The sequence below is a fragment of the Thalassophryne amazonica genome, chromosome 12 (genome assembly GCF_902500255.1).
Source record: "Thalassophryne amazonica chromosome 12, fThaAma1.1, whole genome shotgun sequence".
NCBI lineage: Eukaryota > Metazoa > Chordata > Actinopteri > Batrachoidiformes > Batrachoididae > Thalassophryne > Thalassophryne amazonica.
This window is the reverse complement of record NC_047114.1, coordinates 97,504,937-97,523,260: the sequence shown is the minus strand read 5'-3', so window position 1 is coordinate 97,523,260 and position 18,324 is coordinate 97,504,937. Positions and strand designations below refer to the sequence as shown.

Here is an 18,324-nt window from a genome sequence, read left to right as displayed (position 1 = left end):
GGGTTAAAATATGATGCATATGATGCAATTTCTCTACTTTTGGAGAAAAAAAAACAAAAAAAAAAACATGGCACTTTCTGAGTTTTTGGCCAAATTGTACACAAAGTGAAAATGCAGTGGGAAAGTGGACGTGTTGCAGTTTGTTTAAGACCTGGAGGTCAAACATGTTGAGGCGTTTTTGGCAGGTGAGAGAACGGAGCTACTCTGGTTAGCTGTGTAGGCTAACACCGACATGACCTCTCCCATTTGTCTTTGTCTTCCCTTCTCCACTTGGAGAACACTTTTCGCAACTGCTTCGGTGATTGTAGACGAAAACAAAATAGAACACCATTTTCTCTTGTGACGTTATGCTGTGTATATATATATATATATATATATATATATATATATATATATATATATATTACACAACGGGAGTGGTGGACCCCATATGTGGTCAAATCCAGCGATATCACACAGGGTTCAAACGAGACTGCACTGCCCTACTGGATCAAAATGCATTTCCCAGCCATCATTTCACATGGTTATATCACTTTAAAGGGCTGCCTAGTTACAAGAGAAAGAGGCAGAGAGGTGGCAGCGTCCAGCGAATGTCGTGCAAATACCAGTTCCTAAGTTGTCCAAGATACCACTCTTGAAGACTTTCAGCTTAGTTTCCCTGTCACGGTGAATCGCTACAGTGCTGGTGTGTTTTTTAGAAAGTATACACAACTCCCCCAGAAATAAAAGTTATTACCACAGAGCATCAAACCTTGAGTACAGAATTATTTCCAATAATAAATAAATTCCTTCAACTGATCCTGCAGCATACGAACAGTACACAGCGGTTATATAATTGTTAATAAGATGAAGCAGCTGTGCATCTTTTCCTCTGTGGTTACACCTCCTGTCTTACATGGTTCGTGTTTGTTCTATAGATGATTTGCACTGACACCATAAGTCAAAGGTCAAATGCTAACAGCTGACACACTGGGGACCGTACAGCCTGATGTTCCTGCTGGGTGCTCAAATAAAAAAAGATCTTCACAGCCTGGTTGGTCCAACAACAGAGACCTTTGACACAAGACAAAACTCCTCGTCTATAAAGCAGTCGTCATGCCAACCCTGCTGTATGGATCTCAGACCTAGACCACCTACCGACACCACCTTAAGACCCGAGCAATTCCACCAACGTTATCGGAAGAGTGCGACATCGTCAAGAACCAGCTTCGGTGGGTGGATCACATCATTGGAATGGATGACAGCAAACCTAGACCTATGCAGACCTAGAGTCCAGAGGACTCAAAAATGTCCAGAGGAGGGCAGAAGAAATGCTACAAGGACATCCTCAAGCACAACTTCAAGAACTGCTTCATCACCTACAAGACCTGGGAAGAACATACGAGGGACAGAGCCAGCTGGCGAGCAAAGATCCACACAGGAGTGGAAGTCTTTGAAAAAGTGTGAACAAATAACACAGAGGAGAAAAGAAAAAGGAAGGCGCGACAGCAAGATCCTGACCAGCAGAAGCTTCCCGCAGCAACCACGTGCAGCATTTGACAAACTGTTCACGTCAAGCCTGGGCAGTCATCACCGCATCCACGTTCCTGTCCTTTAATCAGTCAAGACAATCCTACTTGCCATGACGATGGTTCTAATGACCAGAGATCAAAACCAAGACCAGTGTAGGATCAAATCAAAAATATGAGCCCATCGAGTTAAAAGCAGATGACATCATGTTAAATTAAGTGGAGGGATAAGAACATACACCCTGTTGGCAGCATTCAAGATAACATCAACTCTCAAGTGCCAAGAGGAAAATGTTGAGAAGAAGTATAATTACTACATATTCATCAGACTGTCATGGACATCCTTACCAGGGATTAAAACTCAGGTTCTCCTGAAGACTTCACAGCAACAATCCTCACAGCTCAGCAACAAAAAGGATCCAAACCTTTACTCCATTCATTATCCCCTCATGTGCAAACCTACAAAGAACATTGCAGTCACCTTCAGACTGCAAGGTCACAAATTCAACACCCCAACCAGACCAGAAAACATCAGTGTCCTGGAGCAAGAATCTTCACCCAAACTTGCTCCCAGCATGCAGTTCAGCTCTGTGCATGACGTCCGTGTGTGTGAATGAGCTGTACAGTTGTAAAACCTGCCTCAGATGGAAACGTGCTAAGTAAGCACAATCTACTTTTTTAATCAAACTCTTGATTACAGCGTTCTGCTGCGTCCTCAAAAACCAACTAACCCACACCTCTGAGGCTTTAATCCAGCACTGCAGGAACTGTACGTGTCAGAAGATCGATACGTGCAAGGAACTTAACTCTAGACATTTACACGCAATGTTATCAGGCGCGTGCGTCACGCTCGCTTGTACCTGGGAGTAAGGCTCTTCATCAGAGCTGGGGAAGTCATACTGGTTGAGGTCCTTGGCGTTAAACACAGCTGGACCTGAATGGTGGAGGATGCCCGACGACAGAGGAAGCACCTTCTGCTTCTTCTCGTATTTCCTCTTCTGCCGGGGAACGTCCGTCTTCTCAGGCTAAAGGTCAAAGAAAGGCGTTTCACAACACTTTGAAACAACACTTATAAAAAATATGCCAACGTTACAGTTTTCAACTACTGCCTCATTTTCACGACAAAAATCACTTAATCCTCACAAACCTCCACTTGGTTTTTCTCAGGGTCTGTGTCAGTGTTAGCAAACAAGCTAACACTAACAGGCTAAACTTTGTTCATCTGTTTTATTTGCACATTTTTGTGGACTGGGTGGAGGTTTTCACAACGGGTGGCGTGGGGTACAGGTATTATACCTCACTAACCATGGGGTAACAGAGCAGCTAATGTCACCAAGCTCTGCATAATGTGGCAACATACAAATTAAACATAAAAATCTCACAATAGAAATACTGGAGCACAGACTTCTTAAATGGTCCATTAATACATTTAACTGCACACTCAGACATTTCCAACAAAATGCTCATGAAAGACAGATGCAGTAGGCTCATGAAGCCTAGCTGCCACTGGTCCCTGCGTAGCTCTAATATCTTTGCACCAGACACGGATCCCCAGCACATTCTCCATGGGGGACAAAATGTGGCCCTGTAACTCTGAACTCTTCTTCTAACTTGTTGCCCTAAACATGCGAAGCACAAGTGGTCAAGAAAGTACTCAAGCTTTCTTTTTTGTATAGTTTAATGTCAAAATGTGTGCCTGGTATGAAAACTGTCTGCAGGTTGGCAGGTCTACTGTTGTAAATATGAAGTTTCTACCACGCAGTACAACAGAGTTATAATCAATACCTGAAATTATAACTGTCCTCATTATTGGGTTCTTAAACTTCCCGGCAATGTCAGTACTATTGCACTTCTCCAAATGATACAGACCTCTGATCATAATATGGGACCCCCACCTTGGACTTGTAGTCCTTGTGGTCCATGTGGTCTTGATGTCTGTACTGGTTGGTGAGGGGGACCAGGGGGATAATTTGCGGCCTCACCAGCGCTCGTTCAGCCAGCACCTCTGCCATGACCTCACCACCAAAATCTGACATGGCATTCCTGGAAAACAGCGAAGGAAGTTCAGACCGAGCATCATCTCTGACTCGGCACATTTCCCACTGCCCAGGCTTCACCAAGAGGTCACACGACTCTGTTCTTTCATTGTGTAGCCCCGGAGGCCAACTCACCTCTTCTCAAAGATTTCCAGTGTGAGGTGCAGCAGTTCTCTCTTACTCTTCTCTCTCTTCTTGATCATTTCCAAGATGGTGACGGCTCGACTGAGATCTCTGCGGAGTTTCAGCATCTTCTCATACGAGGCCTCATCATTCTTACGGTTCTGATGGTCAAATCAAATTACAGTCCATAAGCAAAACTCCAAAAACAAACAACACTGCATCACATATTTATACAACAACTAATAAGATTTACTATTACACTATGTAACACAATTTTTGTTCCTGGCTTCTAAGTGTTATATTTCAACTGCTTATGTCTAAAGTCTATGGAGAAATGACTACATTCAGCACAAACTTACAGGTTAGGAAAACACACTGTGTACCCAGGAACAAAATAAAAATTTGTTACATAGTGTTATCTTTATACACTAATTGAGTGGTGCTTTGATTTAATAAATGAAAAAAAAACACACATTACACTTAGTACTGGTAACAAAGGATAAATTCACACTGTTTAAATTTAAGGTTTCATCTATAAACTTTTCTCCACTATAAAAATGGCAGGTTGTTGCCAATTCCTCAAGTGACCACTTGGTGGCAGAAACAGCCTTTGCAAAAGACCTGAAAAGGATCTTCAAAGGCATTCAGAAGTGGCAAAGTTACATAATTCTATTAAACTCAATGCACAGGAGACTATGTCTAATTCAGATTCATCAGATTAATCAAACATTTTGATAGTAATAATAATAATAATCACTAAGTAATAAAAAAAAACACCCTCATTCTCTGATCTCAGCTTCTTAAATGCAAATAGTTTCTAGTTTATTTTACTGTGTACTCTCTTTACTCCTGTCTGACAGCAAACCTAAAAACATGTCATTAGAAGGCATCACTTGGAGCTCTGGAAAACCTTGGATACATTTAACCATTTTCTGACATTCCATGGAACAAACTACTAATCGAGAATGTAATCAAATGAATTAATCAGTTACATCAGCCACCAGTCTATACTGTAAATAGTGTAGATATTTGACCACCTGCAATATAAGGAGCTGCAAAAATACAAGAATACCTTAATAACTCATTTTAAAGTTCAAGTTAATTTGGAGCTCTGCGACAGATATCCCACTGATAACTACGTATTTTCTTTTCAGCAACTTGTGGGAAAAGGGATTTCTCTTGTACAAGCTTTAAAAGCATCAAAGGCCTTTTATTTTTGAAATAAATCAAATTATACTTTGAAGGGTTGTGGGATTGTACTTTTCCTGGTCGCTTGATGAGAACAGCCCCCCCCCCCCACACACACACACGTCTGTAGTATGAGTCACTGCTGCCTCACACCATTAAGAACAAATAGATTTTTAATAGTAATTTGCTGTTCCCATTTTCCTCTATATATTAAAAGGAACAAGGGAATACTAACCTTCCTTGTTTGCATCTTCTCAGTCCGGCGCCTGAAGGCCACATAGGGGTCACCGGTACTAGAACCGTCCCGTTTCTCCTGCTTGACGATGGGGATGAGTGAACTGCCCTTGCTGATTTTCCTCTTGCGGCTCCAGTAGTCAAACACTTCCTTAATTAGCTCGTCGTCTTCTTTCAGCAGCAGTTTGGCCTCTGGAAGACTCACCAGCTAGGGGAGATGTGGAAATTCATTTTGATACGTTGATGCTCTTCTCGTAAATGATTTCAGGTTCTTGTTACTCATTCAATAACCCAACAGTGGGCTCCATTTTGCTACGCTCTAACACCTGTATCTGGGGTCTGACCTGCTGTCCGCTGCCTTTCTCCAACCGGTCAATCATGTTCTCAAACTGCAAGAGGTCTATGTCGAGCCTCTTTGTCAGCTTGATGATGAAGGCCTCATCATCAGAGTCCAAATCATAGTCAGGTTTGTCTGTGTCCAAGCTGAAAGCTGCAGGGACACAGAAGAGTGAAAACAGACTTTAGACTCAACGGCTGCAGCATGAAGCCAGATCAACATACCCAGACTTTCTTTGAGTGAACTGGCTTGACACACAAGCACGTTATCAAATCCCCACCAGGCAGGCAGTTGACTGAAGAAAACCATTTTAATTATTAAAAATCACTAAATACGCTGTATCATCATGAATAAACTCGTATAATGTGCCTTGTTTTTACAAAAATGATTGATGACATACATCCTCTGTAAGTGCATTATTAAAATTTTCCTTATGGTCTAGTGGTGTACAATAAATAAATATACATATTGAAACATCAATCTGTAATACTTGAAGCACATTCCTCATGCATCATGATATTTGATTTGTATCGAATCAGCACCCAACTATGAGACACATCATATTGGGAGATAAATGGACTGCATTTATATAGCGCTTTTCCATCTGCATCAGACGCTCAAAGCGCTTTACAATTATGCCTCACATTCACCCCGATGCCAGGGTGCTGCCATACAAGGTGCTCACTACACACCGGGAACAACAGGGGATTAAGGACCTTGCCCAAGGGCCCTTAGTGATTTTCCAGTCAGGCGGGGATTTGAACCGAAGATCTTCTGGTCTCAAGCCCAACACCTTAACCACTACACCAGGGGTGGCCAAGTTCGGTCCTCGAGAGCCACATTCTAGACCACTAGACCATCACCTCCCCCATAGATAAGCGCATCATCCCAGCCAGAGTACAGAATTATTTATCTAGCAGTCAATTTGAAGAATATTCTGAAAAATTAAACCCTCCCCAAATTTGTATTCTTTTATTTTGTAATTTCCACTTTATAAAATTGCTGCTCTGCTTATGTTTTCCCTTAGTTGCATTTGCAAAATGAGATTAGAAGGTTTGATACCCGGTGGCCTCATGTTTTCAAACTAAGCTGATGTGCCTGTATCACTGACCTCACACATTTATCTAAAGTGATGTAGAATCAGAGGTACAAACACAACATCAATTGTAACTGTTCCCAAAGGGCAACTTGTCTGACACCTGGCTCAGTGGTTCAGCAGTTTAGCATCTTTATCCAGAAGTTGTTTCAAGTTGCTCATAGAACTCCCTCCAAAAATCGAACAACTTAACTGAATGTCAACCCCGTATTTCTGGTAAATATGACAACGTCAAGCCTGTGGGATGAAAGAAGTAAAAACTACCACTGATAAGTGATCTTCCTGAGTGCATTGTACATGAAAACTTTTTGCGTCAAAGCAGCAGAGACTGGATGGTAAAGGTCGCGAGGGCTAACGCGAGCAAGCAAACAGATGAAAAAGATTTGTTGTACAGACACTGAAACGGTATCAACGCCCGATAAGAGAAACATGTACGAGTGTTACAGTGAACATACAGACTCCATGACTTCAAGACATCAGTCTGTCAGTAAAATAATGAAGCACAACTTACATCTTCATCGCTCTCCGACATCCTCTATGTGCCCAGTGCTCAAGTGAAGCCTGTACATCAAATCACTGGATGGCCTCTTCTGGTTGGTTCCCCCCTCTGCCTTTGGAAGAATTATTTAATTTGCTACGGTGCTCATTTTTATGCATGCTTTTTTTTGGTGCAAGAAATTCTATTCGTAAATAGGTTTTAGCCCATGTTTTTCCACTGACACGGAAAAACCGTATTTGCTGTGCAACAAGCGTGAGTACCGCTGTAACTGAAGGCCAGTTGATATACATCAGCTTGAATTTGGCAGCTGTTAAAAACAAAAATTCAGAAAGTGCAGAGCCACAATAAACGTATGATTTCATTTCAATTGAAATACAAGCGTTTTAGGCAACATCACATGCATAAAATGCATACTTTATTTGCAGTACATCTGACTTTGATCAAAACAGACAACAGTGGTCAGTATAGTATTAAGATTAGGACAAAGCAGAATTAAGCAAAATTAAAACAGAACAGCAATAAAAAAAATTAAGTCCCATTTCCTGCGTATGACATCACTCTTGGATTTCTGCCCATTTTGTCAGTGTGTACGCGCCTCCTTTTCCGCCCTAGCGGAGGAGGCGGAAAGCAGCCAGCTGGCCCTTTGACTGACCCTGAACGGCCCATGTCGAGGGGTGGATTGCCCATTGAGAGTACTCGGATTTTTCCCAGTGGGCTGATGGCTGCCTGTTTTTTTCCCCCCCATCATGGTAACTCTCTCGACGAGAGATTTTTTTTTTTTTTTTTTAATGTACGATACTTCTGGCATTATGTACATTTCTCAGCCAATCAGAAAGTCAGAACTAATTATTCCATAAAGAGGTGGAGCCTGTGTGGCTCTACGTGTGACGAAAGATGCCCAAACACGCCTCTCTATGGAGTTCGAACCACGTAACCTGGGTATGGATGTTTATTAATAGGGATGGGTATTGATAAGATTTTATTGATAGATACCATTATCGATTCCACTTATCAATCCGATTCCTTATCGATGCCCCTATCGATACCTCTTGTGAATTTTCTGTGTACTAAAACTAGGCTTTACAGATTTTCTCTCAACATTTTATTGAGTCTTAAAGTAAATAAATATGAAAATGGTAACTGGATCCTTAAACTTTGGACATAAATAAACTAGATGGTGGATTCTTGATCTCTGGACATAAATAGAAATAAACAAAATCTGTAGTTTTTGTCAAAAGCATTTCCTTTCAAACATTACTAGCATGAATGTCTTTCCATACCTCTGAAGTGAACTCTTACAGCCAGCTGTGCTGCACGTCAGGATGTAGTTCATAAAGAATACAGGACGTCTCATTATGGGAGGAAAAAAAAAACATTTTAGTCTATTGTAGTTTATTGTCTGTATTACAGTGTTTGGAAAGAGGCGTCACTTTATTTAAAGCAGTGAATTGCTTTGAAGTTATTAATTCTGACAAGACTCTGTCTCGACATAGAGCCGCGCAGCGTTTGAAGCTGTGCCAACAGAATGGAGGACGATTCTCATTTCTTGTCTGCAACAAGACAAGAGTCCCAGTTAGTGACTTTAATCCACACAAAAGTGACTCACGACTGACATATTTTAATGGCTTTGAGAGGGGTTAAGAAGCGGACTTGCTGCTTCTGAAGAGCAGCGAATCAGAGAACCAATGAGCCAGCGGATCGAAGCACATTGGTTCAAGCTTCAAAGTGAGTCACGCTGCAAAAGTGGTTGATTACAGAACCACTGCAGGGTCTGTAATCAACGTAGAGAACTGATCATTTTCCCGACAAACACCCTCAAAAACAACGGCCACTCTGAAGGACCGATAAGGGAATCGTTAAGCAAAAAGGCGATTGATGTCAGTGGATCGAATCTTTTCTTAAAGGATACCTGAAAAGAAACGGTTCTCGATACCCAAGCCTATTTATTAAATCATATTTTTGGGGACTTACCACCTATGAGTGAGTAAGTGACAAACACTCTTGAATCTTAAATCCTTTCTCCAACATCCTGCTTAAGAACAAGTGAGCAACATACAGCGTAGTCATTTATTTTATTCAAGGCTCCAGAATATTAAAGGGATAACGTTCAGTATAGTAGTGTTATTAAAGGCTTGTGTGTTTACATGTACTCCAACAGAGGGCAAATTGGCACAGTATCTGCACACAAATTGTCCAGGGCCAAATTTGTGTCTCAGTCCAGCCCTACCCATGTGAGATTAACCGGACATTAGAAATTAAACATAAACACGTTTACATCATGCATGGAATAAAACTGTATTGCTTTTGTTTTGAAGGCGCCTTTTTCCCAGTTTACCTACGCACACAGATGTGTGCATGTGTACAATTTTACTCAGAAGTGTCAGCTGTTAGCCCTCAAAAATGTCACCTCATGCTAAAAACAAAACAAAACAAAAAAACACCAAAACCATCCAAGATTGATGCCGAGTTTTTAACAAAACATGGACTACCAAGTATTTAGTGAAGTCAAAGGTAAATCTGTGTGTTAGTTTGTGGAGAACAGGTTGCAGAGAAATAGAAAAACCTGACAGATGAGGAGTGGGCACGTACATGTGAAGCTTGGCTAGCTAAGCTGCAAAAGCAACAAGGCTTTTCATTCCGAGTTCATTAAGGAGTGTTTGCTGGACTCGTTTCCACTCTCACCTATGGTATGAGTGTTGGGTCATGACCGAACAGTGTTGTATAAAGTACCGGAAAATCACACTTAAGTAAAAGTACAGATACCCATTAAAAATGACTTTAGTAGAAGTTCAAGTCACTGACTGAAATGCTACTCAAGTAAAAGTCTTAAAGCATCTAGTATTTATTGTACTTAAGTATGACAAGTAATGTACAACTAAATGTACTCAAGTATTGAAAGTAAAAGTACAAGTAAACGTTAATAATCAAAAACTGATTTTATTTTATAAAAGTTTATCTAGGCTTGTAAATGACTGGTAGTATTAGTCAAAATACTGAAAATTGTGCACACCACACAAAAACACTTCGGAAACAAGGTTTCAAAACCTAAACGAGAGGAAGCTACTCACTAGGTGTTCAAAGGAAACAGATATTTATTTCTATATGTATTTATTTATTTTCATTGTTACATGGTTTTATCTTTTCAGTTGTGTTTTGTTTCATTAGGTTATTTTTGTCTCTCTAAAATTGTATTGTAACATTATTAGTCTATTATTATTGACTATTATTGTCTATTATGTAGACTATTATTGTTGTTGCCATTAATAATATATGAATAAAAATAAATTTAAAAAAATTATAATTTGACTCTTTTACGACAACGAACGCTGAGCCATTAATTATACAGAAAACAAAACAACACAAACGTGCTGATGCAAACAGCTTAATGCTAACTTTAACATTGAAAACACCATAGACATGCTAACGCATTAGCATCGGTCCCGTTTTTAAGTTATAAAATACATCTATCATCTGTTTCAGAAGACTATAACAGGTCAGTTTAACATAGGAATATTAAATATTACTCATACATATGCTCTTCAGGGTTTTAGTGGGGAAAAAATGAGGATAAAGCGAAATAAAATCCACGAAGGACTGCTTCGACCTGCGAATCACTGCTTCGATTGGTTCAAGGTTCAAAGCAAAGCTGCTCTGCAGAAAAGTTGATTACAGACCCGCTGCAGGTCCGTAAATAATGCAGAGAAATGATCATTTTCCTAACAAACACCCCCCAAGTGCGCAACTGCAAAAAAGCCTACCGGACATGCCTCATGACAAATCGGCCTGACTTCGTTGCAGTCACTAGTAATCAGTGGTGTCTCTGGGTGAAAACAACTTTTTTCGTGTTTTTTTTTTTTTGTAAAAAGTAATGGCATGTCGCACAGAAAATGTATCGGAGTAGAAGTATGCAATTAAGGTCGGAAATGTAGTGAAGTAAAAGTGAAAGTAAGGTGAATTTAAAAAAACTCAAGTACAAAGTCTCCCAAAACGTACTTAAGTACAGTAGTGAAGTATTTTTACTTCGTTACTATACAACACTGTAACCGAAAGAACTAGATCGCGGGTACAATCGGCCGAAATGGGCTTCATCGGGAGGGTGGCTGGTGTCTCCCTTAGAGACAGGGTGAGAAGTTCTGTCATCCGTTGGGAGCTCAGAGCAGAGTCGCTGCTCCTTCGCGTTGAAAGGAGCCAGCTGAGGTGGTTTGGGCATCTGGTAAGGATGCCTCCTAGGCACCTCCCAAGGGAGGTGTTCCAGGCACATCTATCTGGGAGGAGACCCCGGGGAAGACCCAGGAATAGGTGGAGAGATTATATCGCCACACTGGCCACAATGAACGCCTTGGGATCCCCCAGTCAGAGGTGGTCAATGTGGCCTGGGAAAGGGAAGTCTGGTGTTCCCTACTGGAGCTGTTGCCCCTGCAAACCGAACCCAGATAAGTGGTTGAAGATGAGTGAGTGAGTGCTGGACTCTGCTGTCCGAATATGCCCTATGGGAAAAAGAAGCATTCAAGATCTCGCCTCTCTCCAGGTGAACCATAACAAGAACAAAAGAGATTATCTCGGGAAATCTAGAGCTTCAACTGCAAAACAGATCTGACAATTTTGAGCTTTTCTCCTGGGCTCTGGAGGAGAGCTGTGATGTCTACAACAGCCCACTAACTCATCTTTGTACACAGGATAACACAAGGACGTGGAGATAACAAAGGAGCTGCCAACATGTCAGTCAGTGAAAGGGACGGCGACTGGAAGGATGATGACAGCAGAGAGTTGAGGTACTTTTAAAACCTGTGCCATGGCTTTGTGATGAACTCTTCAACAGCACTAACTGCCTGCTCACTCCACTGGCACTGTGTACGTGAGAAGAGTGAGTGAGAGCAAATGGCTTCTAATTTGCTGACTCAGAATTTAAATGATCCAGTACCAAGCCATCAAAAGCTCCTCTGATTGGGCCGATTCAGCCTAGTCTTGAATCCAGAAAATCATCTCAGTGGAAGAAACAAGTTTGCTGGTTCAGAGAGAAATATGGTGTCAAACGAGTCTGTCAGCGCATTAAGGCCTACAGACAAGTTACCTCATAAATTTCAATGCTATGTGCCCATCGAGTGCACTTTATGTAGTCTTGGGGTAAATCAAGGTGTCTTCTCCAGCCCAGTAGTTTACATTTTCGAATACACTGCATTTTTAGCAGTGCTGGGCACAGTTCCGCTAATCCGCTAACCGCTAATTGGTTAGCTTTTTTTTCTAAGCTGATTAGCTTTTCAGCTAACTTTGAAATCCATCAGTGGACCAATTAACTCGCACTAAAAGTAGTTCCGATACCTTTTAGACCTCTAACATCTTTTTGCAGGCATAGTGAATAAAGATTAACAGTTAAAAACATTTATAATGCCTGAAATCATACATTTTAGTTCCTGTCTGTTACATGTTTTGTAGCAGACAGACAACTGAGAGGTAGAGCTCGATGCTCTGTCAGCAGAGCAGACCTGTCTACCAGAGAGAAAGAAAGAGAAGAAAAAAGATCACTTATTTTCACAGCCATACAGTCTTACAGATGTGTCGCAGGAGACGTACAGCAAGGCAGCTTTGACTTATGGTTAAAATTTTAAACTAATTCCAGACAAGTTATAGAAATTAACGTCACTGTCATTTTTACAAAGTGAAAATATCAGCTATATGTCTTAGTTTTAAAGTAATGCACTAATTGTGAAGGTTTGAGCGTTTACAGACACATGCTAAAAGGCATTATGGCAAAATGAGCTTCCTGTTATCAGTGTTATCAGTTATTTGTAAAAACTAACACAAGTTACTGTAACGTGTGTGCTGGTTTTTACAAATAAATCTGTATTTCTAAATGTCATTTTTTTTCATTTGTAACAAAAAGGCAATTTGAAAACTGAAAATTCTGTTTAAGCAATTCAGCACTTATAGCGAATGTGTGGCAATTGGTATTCACACTCCCATCCAGTAGATGGCAGTGTTCATGGCAGTACACATACATACACATATACAGAAATAGAAACCAACCAACTACTGATGACAGGAAGCTCATTTTCCCATAACGCCTTTTATCATGTATGTCTGTAAACAATCAAACCTCAAAAAATTCATGCATTACTTTAAAAACTAAAACATATAACTGATATTTTCACTTTGTAAAAACAACAAAGGGGATGTTAATTTCAATAACTTGTCCGGAATTAGTTTGTTTAAAATTTTAACCATAAGTCAAGGTTTAGCTGTATGCAGCCGATCTGCACTGTGTAAGCCTGATCCTGTCAGATCTCAGAAGCTAAGCAGTGTGGGGTCTGGTTAGTACTTGGATGGGAGACCTCTTTGGAACACCAGCGGCTGTGTGTGTTTCTCCAGGTAAAACGGGGGTTGCGTCAGGAAGGGGATCCGGCATAAAACATGCCAACTACCTGTGCAGATCTGGCTGTATCCGCTGTGGTGACCCAGAACACAAAACGGGAGCAGCCGAATGGACGACAACAACATCGGTTTAGCTGCATAAAAGTTAACTTTTCAGTTAGTGGATTAACAGTTATCAGAGCTAACTTTTTGGTTAGCTGTTCCCTCCACTGATTTTGACCATCAAGTGACCACAGAGAGACAACCAACCACACAGACAAATGTGTCCACTTTGACAGACCACCTCTGCAAATGGCCTCAAAATTAACTTCTCTTCAGCACAACTAATTACATGATGAAAACCAATTTACAGAACAACAGACTTATAAAGAATCTCTTAGGATTCTAGTGAAATGCTTTCATCATTTTACTTACATCAAAACAACTGGGTATTACAGATGGGATCTATAAATATAAAGCGCTGGACTTCACGAACCAATACTGCCAGCTGGTGAGAAGAGCAGCGCACAAACGGAATGAAAATGAATCAACCTTAGCAATCTATTTCAAACTACCCATGTGCAGTCCAGAATTTCATTGCAGGAATGCAATGGCAATAAACAGCTATTCTGTATCCTTCACTTCAAGAAATATTCAATGTGACATTACAAAACCAAATAGATCATGTAGTGTGTACATCACCGGAGTGCTTCTCATAACAACATAAAAAGACAAAAAGTGGAGTAGAACTGAAGTGACAGCTCTAAAACCTTTTACAAAATGATAATACCACTGTGTGGCATTTTTAGCCAACGATCAACAAACCTCATTTAATCCATCAAACAGTAATAAACATTACTTCAACCTAACGGAAGAATTGAGGTTCCAAACTGCTACATAAACCATTTTTGCCTTGTTAACCCCCAATTTGTGAATAAGTTGCAAATTGTGAATTATCCGTGAACCGTTAATTGCACAACATGAATACTGAAAAAAAAAATCTCCCAAAATGTGAACATGGGTCTCACAAAATGTGAACAGCATTCATAATACATACATGATTTTTTTTCCCCCAGTTTAAGTAGTTGGATTTCAGTTTACTGGTCAATTGTTGCAGGAAATCTTGATCACAAATCCTATCACTGCAAAAAATGATTTTTTTTGGCAGGGGTCACTACAGCCAACAGTTGTCGCTTCCAGAGTCAATCGCCCAGTCATGCTGGGTGTGTCACGCTCCGGGGACAGTGTGAGGTGAGGGGTTTGACTGGGACGGTCCACCTGTCAAACTCACAGAGGACAGAAACGTGAATACTGAAAAAATATCTCACAAAACGTGAACGCAGGTCTCGCAAAACGTGAACAACATTCATATATATGTATTCATGTTTTGCAATTAACGGTTTGCGGATAATTCACGATTTGGTGTTTAACAACCTTCTGTGTGGTTCGATATGAATGCTTACGTTGTAGGTGAATTAGCTGCTTTGGCATCTTGTAGTCCCCAGGGTAGAGGGAGTCGTAGTATGTGATGTTGCTCTCTGCCTTGGGCACCGGGATGACCATGTTGTCCCGCTTCTCGCCATATACCTGCTGCGCTGAGATTGCCCGCTGAAGATGGTGTTCCTACAGACGGGGGGGCAGAGGGAGGAGAGCAAGACACTTTGAACACTGTTTCCACAACAACAAGAACAACTACTATTTCAAATCCAACACTGGGTAGGGGTCGACTGATTATGAGAGATGAGATTTACTGTCATTGTCATTACACGAGTGCAACAACAACGAATTGCGTTTACACTCCAATTACCTCAGACAAGATACAGCAATTTATCCACAATTATTACTTGTTCACCGTAATAATTGCACACATCAGAATTAAAGACAACACATACGAGATCTGTGATGAAAAAAACGGTCCTTTTTATTTTTTTTTTAAATAAATGGATTTGATTCATATGTTTTTACGTCAGACAAGCTTGAACCCTCGTGTGCATATGTGAGTTTTTTCACGTGTGTCGGTGACGTCATTCGCCTGTGGGCAGGCCTTGAGTGAGGAGTGCTCCACCCCGCCCGTTGGAATCTCTTTGAAAAGCCGCTGCGGACGGCGCGCATTGCTTTATCAACATTTTTTCTGGACCTGTGAGGGATATCTGAGTGGACACTATTTGAGAAATTAAGCTGGTTTTTGGTGAAAAGTTTAACGGCTGATGAGAGATTATGGGGTTTTCTGTCGCTGTAAGGACTTCCCACGGAGACACGCAGCGCTTCCAGGCGCCGTCGTCAGCCTGTTTCGACCTGAAAACATCCTAATTTAAGGCTTAATTCACCCAGGATGTCGTGAGAGAACAGAGAAGATTCAGAACAGGCCGGCATGAGGACTTTATGCGGACATTCCACTGTTTGAGGACATTTTGTAATGAAAGACGTGCGCGCAAATTCGCCGAGTCATTTCCGTGACGACTCGCGAATCTGTGTGCGCCGCGACAGGAAAAACACCTCCGTGTTGAAAACCATTTGTAAAATTCAGGCGGCTTTTGATGGCTTTCAACAAGTGAGTAACTGAGAAATTGTTTAACAGCTTGGGCATGTTCCAACTTGCCCGTTAAGGTTTCCAATGGAGGTGTTTTTCCTGTGGCGACCCCCCGCGGTCGGGTCCGGCCCGACATGCGACTCTGCCCGCACGTTCTTTCATTACAAAATGTCCGTTAACAATGGAATGTCCAAATAAACTCCTCATGCTGACTTCTTCTGAAAGTTCTCTGTTCTCTGACGACTTACTGGGTCAACAGAGGCTGAAATGTGGAAGTTTTCAACTTGAAACGGCGAGACGCTGCCGCCTCGGAGCGCAGATCGCCGTCAGGAGCCGTGGGCCGTCTTTAAAGTGACACTACCAGACCAAAATCTCTCATCAGCCTTTAAAATTTTTACCGAAAACCAGCTGAATTTATCGAATGGTGTCCACGCAGTTGTGCCTTACAGTTTTTGAAAAAATTTTTATCAAACAAAGCAGCAGTCTCTGTGCCATTCCTAAACAATGAAAAAATGAGGAGAGGGTGGGCGACTCCTCACTCAAAGACTGCCCATAGGCGAATGACGTAACCGACAGGCGTGAAAAAACTCTCGCATGCCCACGAGGGTTCAAGCATGTCTGATGTAATCACACGTGATTCAAATCCATATGGTTTTTGAAAAAAAATAATAAGGTCCGTTACTTTTATCACAGACCTCGTATACATTTGACATTGTTTATGTGCACTAAACTTGAAGCGGTCAGTCATCCGAATTAAGGCAAAGTGGGTGAAGGCTGAGGGGCCCGCACCACCTAGCTTGGGGAGTTGAAGGCTGCAGCAGTAAAAACCATGCTGCCTTCGAGGTGGCAGGGAGGAAGCCAGGGTGAGGGGAGTGGAGAAACATGGGTAACGGAATTCGAAATTCTTCAGGTACCGAGACACACAGAGATTTTGGGGCTGGATAGCGGCATGCATTATTTCCATTCTTCTATGTTTTAAAGGCTTCATGTCGCAGTGAAATCAGAATATTTCTGAGTGTTTCCAACAGCGTTTCTTTGAGGAAAATGTCTCAGCGTGCACTTGTGATATCGTGTTATGATAACTCGTTTTTTTTAAAGTGGTAACTTAATTTTGATGCAGTCACGGAAAAAACAGCAGCACTTTCCACTGTGCAAAAAGTATGCATGCACACTGCGCGAGTGAGTTGCATGCTGCTCCGTTAAACAACAGTCTCACGTCAAGACAGACACTCAAAGTAAAATAAAGATAAACCCCACCAGCTACACTGAGAAGAAGAAAAAAAAAACCTGAACAGTCATCCACTTGTGATTTCCAAAGTCTGCACCACCAAAAAAGCAGCGATATGGAGACATGCCGCAAGCACGCTCCTGGCAGGACTAAATAGTGTCCAGCGACACAAAGTCGCATCACCACGTTAGAATCCAAAATCTGACAAACTCAGAAATAATTAAGAGTTTTGGGGTGAAGTGCGTCACCTCCTGTCTCTCTGTACAGCCTCTGTAAATCTGAACCTTCGCTTTCGAATAAAAGCTCACAAGCTTCGTTATCGGATGAAGCAGTGTTCGTTTCACTGTCTGTCAGCCATCGGGATGTTTCTGCTTTTCCTAAAATGTACATCGCACGCCGAGAAATGCCGACAAAAGCAGAGTAATAAGACATTTTCCAGAAATGCACCTGCTGACTCGGGGAGGAAAGCTGGACTTTTTGTTTTTCTATTTTTTATTTATTTATTTATTCAAATCAACAATTCAGCACAGAAACTGTACTAAAAGATTTTCATTTTTGTCTTAGGACTTCGGGACACAAGGTTGGATAGGACACCGAGTGGAAGCGTTGCGCGCGGTGATAGTTCCCAAAAGCACCGCGATACTAAACATTTCTGGGGAGAACCCTGTAACTGGATTACATTTACACTCAAACAGTAGCTTTTATCCAGTAAGGCAGAGAGTTCCATCAGACAATTTAACACTGTGACACAATTATGAAGAAAGCAGCAAATGCTATATGCCCATCAAATTATATTAGTGCATTTTTAACCTTTTAACCATTATTTATTACCTACGCATAGAAATATTAAATTTGTATCGTTTAAGTTAAATTGCCTCAAGTTGTGGCTCTTACAATAGATTACAAAACAAAGCTGCTGAGTGTATTAGTCACATCCTAATTAAATAAATGTGAATTCAACAAGCTTTCTACATTGTCTCTCATTCACACACACACACACACACACACACACACACACACACACACACACACACACACACAGCAACAGAATGTTTTTTTGTTTTTTTTCACTTTGACTTCAGCTCTGGTAAAGAATTCTTCATTAATGCAAACTTTGATTGCGCCTTATAAAGCAGAAACAGCTCAATATTCCTGAAGAGTTAATGCAATAACATCTGCAGCCATACAGTCTTGAGC

The 18,324-nt window shown here is 41.2% G+C and overlaps 1 protein-coding gene and 1 long non-coding RNA gene across 4 annotated transcripts in view; one reads left to right on the top strand and one right to left on the bottom strand.

The window, feature by feature from the left end:
* The window catches only part of epc1b (enhancer of polycomb homolog 1 (Drosophila) b), a 90,871-nt gene that overhangs the window by 16,827 nt on the left and 55,720 nt on the right, over nucleotides 1–18,324 (bottom strand). For all 3 annotated transcript variants that reach the window (XM_034182827.1, XM_034182824.1, XM_034182825.1), the window contains 6 exons: nucleotides 14,833–14,992; nucleotides 5,434–5,579; nucleotides 5,091–5,297; nucleotides 3,680–3,828; nucleotides 3,404–3,551; nucleotides 2,369–2,533 (listed from right to left, as the gene is read on the bottom strand). In XM_034182827.1, coding sequence (XP_034038718.1) covers nucleotides 2,369–2,533; nucleotides 3,404–3,551; nucleotides 3,680–3,828; nucleotides 5,091–5,297; nucleotides 5,434–5,579; nucleotides 14,833–14,932 — 915 coding nt within the window. In that variant the 5' untranslated portion in view covers nucleotides 14,933–14,992. The remainder of the gene's footprint in view (nucleotides 1–2,368; nucleotides 2,534–3,403; nucleotides 3,552–3,679; nucleotides 3,829–5,090; nucleotides 5,298–5,433; nucleotides 5,580–14,832; nucleotides 14,993–18,324) is intronic.
* LOC117521512 lies at nucleotides 122–17,550 on the top strand. The gene is made up of 3 exons (XR_004563955.1): nucleotides 122–132; nucleotides 4,482–4,487; nucleotides 17,395–17,550. It is a non-coding gene; the product is annotated as an uncharacterized LOC117521512 (long non-coding RNA).